Here is a 4,710-nt window from a genome sequence, read left to right as displayed (position 1 = left end):
TTTGTTGTTGTTATTGTTGTTTGTTAGTGTCATTGTTGTTGCTGATGTTATTATTGTTGTTAAGTGTGCTTCCAGTATGTGTGAGTGCGTGTGCTTGTGTGTGTACGTGTCTCTTTTTAAATTTTATGGGTTTGTGATAAATTTTGCAGAAATTTAAAGTGGGGGAGAAAAATGGAGATGACGAAGTTGAAGGTTAAACATTTTTTTAGGCAAATTTTACGTACGATTTTGTTTAAAATCATCCACAAATTTCATCAGCATTTTATGTTTTTATGCAATGATGATAATTCTATTTATCTATTGAAGGGAAAGCTCGTTAAAGTATTGATAGTTCGTCTTTTGTGTGTGTGCCTTCATATTTATTGTCTCGCTTAATCATTTATTTAATTAAATTTTAAAATTATTCAAAATTTATTGTAAGATAAAGATAAAAATTGTTTTTCTTAACAGCAATTAAGGAAAAAAATATTTTATAACCAATAACTTATTCGCAATCACCACAATGCAGTTAATGACCGTAAGAAACGAGCCCCAGAGAATTCTGCCACTGTCGGTCCACAACCAGGTGCCCAGCAAGGTTCAGGTACTCTGTCAGAATCTCAATCAAGTTCAGGTTCTCAGCAAGGTTCAGGTTCTAAGTCGGAATCTTCAAAAGATGCTTTGTCAGGATCTCAATCAGGTTCAGGTTTTCAGCAAGACACCCAGTCAGGATCTCAAACAAACTCACAGTCAGGATCTCACACAAGTCCAGGTTTTCAGCAAGGTTCAGGTTCTGAACAAGGCAGCCGGCTTGGACCTCTGCAAAACTTAAACCTAGGCTCCGGTGCTCAACCCCCGGCTCACAACGAAAACCCTAAGAAGATCTAATCACGTACACTGATTTGTTCACCGTGAAGCCAAAAATTATAACAATTACTTTGAATCAAAATTTACATTCATGATTGAACGAAAGTGGGGTATTTAAGACGGCTGAAATAAAAAGTTTGCTGCGAAGAACTGAAATGGCGAATGCGTCAGAGATTGTTGCTGCATTTTAAAGGGGTTTAGGGAGAAAAAATTTGAGTGAGAAATGAATTTTATTAATCAGTAGTTTTTTCACCACTATTAAATTTCAAAATTAAAATCACCAAAATTAAATTTCACCATTTTCAGCATAGAATTAGATAAAATTGAATATAATTATTATTATTATTCAAAACAACACGGGCAGAAACCCTTGCCAAACAAAAATATAGAAATTCGAAAATATAAACCATAAATAAATAAAATAGGTAATGTACATCATAATAAACTTATCTTATATATATAAATAATAATACACAAGTCAACACAACAAAATAATACAACATAATTAATTAAAGTGTAAAAGATGATAACTATTGAATGTACTATATAGTGTAAAAGGAACAATTATGAATTCATACGCCAATCAAATATGGAGTCACCAAAAAATGAATCTAATAATGATTTTAAAATGTTAATGTTATCAGCGTTGACGGCATCAGAAGGAAGCCTGTTCCAGTCGTCTACCACACGGTATGAGAAGCAAAATTTACGACAATCTTTATGACATGGTCCTGTAGTCAGTTTCCAGTTGTGTCCTCTCGTACGATCGTCGGACGGAAATAGTAGCGTTGGACTAGCCTTGACAGAAACCTCGCCACGTAACATTCTGAACAGCAGAATATACTACTTAAGAACTATCCGTACGCACTATGACATTGATGATGAACTGATTAAAAAATGACAATTGATAATAATAATTAGCTAGGCACTGCACTCAAAACGAAACATGTCTCTTGTGTTTTTATAAACAAAAATCTTAAACAAAAAAATATATAAACTTGTATGTATGAGTTTGTGTGTGTGTTTATGTGTGTGTGTGTATGTGTGTGTGCGTGTGTATGTTTGTGTGTGTGCGTGTGTGTGTGTATGTGTGCGTGTGTGTGTGTGTGTGCGCGCGTGTGTGTTTGTAGGTGTTTTTGTGTGAATGTATGTGTGTGCATGCACGCATGTATATGTGGATATCAACAAACTATGCCGATAATTTTACAAATGCAAATAGCATTAAAAATGATTACGGTAACTTCTCGACTATGTCAACATGCACTCAGGAGGAAAAATAAAAAAACGAATTAACAAATAGTTCAATCAATTAAAGAATTTATTAACCTTTTCTATTACGAATGTTCGAAATATACGATATTCGATTTATCCGGTATTAAATTCGATATATGTATGAATTTCGTTTCGATTTTTGTTCGTTTGTTTACAAAATAAAGGTCCATAAATAATAAACGCTGTTCTGCAAGACCGTTACGTCAACATATCGCATATATAAAATAATATTGTTTATTTTTTAGTAAGTAGTAGTAGTAGTAGTAGTAGGAGTAGTAGTGGTAGTAGTAGTAGTAGTAGTAGTGGTGGTAGTAGTAGTAGTGGTAGTAGTAGTAGTAGTAGCAGTGGTAGTAGTAGTAGTAGTAGTAGCAGTGGCAGTAGTAAAGGTAGTAGCAGTAGTTGTTGAAGTCGTATTAGAAATATCATTATCATTGATATTGTGGAAATGTTTTAATTTATTTTTTGGTTAACTTGTTAATTCATTCACTAATCCAATCATTCATCATTCCATCACTCATTCATTCTTACTTTCTTACTTTCTTTTTTTCTTTCATTCATTCGTTCGTTCATTCATTCGTTCTTTCAATTCATTCGAGGCAGACATGTGGGTTATTAATTTGAATGACAGAGACGTTCGTATGTTTAGTTAGCGGTTCTATTGGACGATAATAAGGTTGTTTGGTTTCTTTGATGTTGTTGTTGAGTATCATCATTATCATCATCGTCATCATCAGTATCGTCATCATTATCATCATCATCAGTATCGTCATCATCATCATCATCATCATCATCATCATCATCATCATCATCATCATCATCATCATCATCATCATCATCATCATCATCATCATTATCATCATCATCATAGTCGCCATCGTCATCATCGCCGAGTTTATTCACCAAACTAAACTTTAAATACGTCAATTGATTTGTTATTAACTGTGCACCAAATATATCATCACACACGGATACATACAGCCGGTATCACACACACACATTCACACACACATTCACACACATTCACACACATTCACACACACATTCACACACACATTCACACACATATTCACGCACACATGCACATGCACGCAATATATAAATGCATTTATTTACATCTGAGACACACTTTTTAGTTTATATATATATATATATAATCATCTAAATAACAATGCGGGCATGTGTGTCTGTGTGTTTCTGTGTGTATGTATGTTGAAACTTGGTGAGAGTCTTCAGAGGGAGAGTCAAGGAGTGTTTCGGCCCTTTAACTTGCTGACACTCTCGAGGAACAGAGTCACATCCAGTAAAATCAATTGGATGTCTCTTACTGAACAAACAATTTGCCTCGCTTTGAAATCACCTCCTTCTGTACTGAAAAATTGTTTTAGCGTGCCAGCAAGTTCACCTACCAACGTATCACGATGTGAGTTGCTTCGGGAGTGTTGAATAATCGGAAGCCTTACGTGCAATCAAGCTAGTCTGTCTGTTAACTATTTAAACTCGTGTGTATGTGTGTGTGTGTGTGTGTGTGTGTGTGTGTGTGTGTGTGTGTGTGTGTGTGTGTGTGTGTGTGTAGGTGTGATATCTATTTATATATCCTTTCATCTTCATCAAATGATTTGCATATTCATTTCAATTAACTCTTAAATAATTGTTAACCTTTTATTGTTCATTTTCACCATTAGCGGTCTTTTGATTGACCTATAATAACCACGCCTACTATTCTTCCTCTCTTCTCTCTCTCTTTCTCTCTCTTTCTCTCTGATTGGTGTTGGTTGGTTGCCACGGTTTAAGGTTTTTTCTAGCTCTCCTATTGGCTGACCGTCTGTGGTCAATTTTAAAAGAAACATTATCATTGGTTGGTAATATTTTTAATTAAGTTCAATAGATTTAGAAAGAGCTTTCAGTTTTTGTTTGCTTTGAACAAATCATTCTTGATTACAAAGCTATAAACTTTTAATATTATTATTAAATTAATTAATGAAAAATTATTCGTACTAACTTAACTGGTTAATTAATTAATTAATTAATTAATTAACTAACTAATTAATTTGATTATTATTATTATTATTAATTACTGATTAAACGTAATACAATGAACAATCAACATAAATCATGTCTTAAACAAATCAACAACAACAACAACAACATCAGCAGCAACAACAACAACAACAACATCAACAACAACAACATCAGCAATAACATCAGCAGCAACAACAACAACAGCAAAAACCATCGCTTCTTAAGACAACAGCGCGTTAAAAGAAAACCGCGGGTTATTTTTAGCACGGCCCAGGTCAATATCCTGGAGGAAAGGTTTGCCACACAGAAGTATCTGACCCCGGATGAAAGGAAGGAATTGTCCGCCATTTTGAAAATGACACAACAACAAGTTGATGATGATGATGATGTAGTTGATGTTGCGATAATGATGATGATGATAACGAATGATGATGATGATGAGGAGGAGGAGGAGGATGATAATGATGTTGACGATGGTGATGATGATGACGACGATGGTGATGGTATACAAATTATGATTATGATGGTGATAAATTGGAAATTTAAATCTCTAGGTCAAGATATGGTTCCAGA

The 4,710-nt window shown here is 34.2% G+C and overlaps 1 protein-coding gene across 1 annotated transcript; it reads left to right on the top strand.

Annotated features, from left to right (window-relative positions):
* Positions 1-171: 171 nt before the first annotated feature.
* On the top strand, positions 172-811 carry HELRODRAFT_179897 (hypothetical protein; the record flags this gene model as incomplete). Its single annotated transcript, XM_009028680.1, has 2 exons — positions 172-192; positions 509-811. 2 exons carry the CDS (start codon positions 172-174, stop codon positions 809-811), a joined length of 324 nt encoding a protein of 107 aa, XP_009026928.1.
* Between the last annotated feature and the right edge of the window lie 3,899 nt (positions 812-4,710).

This window comes from Helobdella robusta (assembly GCF_000326865.2).
Source record: "Helobdella robusta unplaced genomic scaffold HELROscaffold_57, whole genome shotgun sequence".
Classification (NCBI taxonomy): domain Eukaryota; kingdom Metazoa; phylum Annelida; class Clitellata; order Rhynchobdellida; family Glossiphoniidae; genus Helobdella; species Helobdella robusta.
Note: the sequence above shows the minus strand (reverse complement) of the source record. Positions and strands in the feature narration are given on the sequence as shown.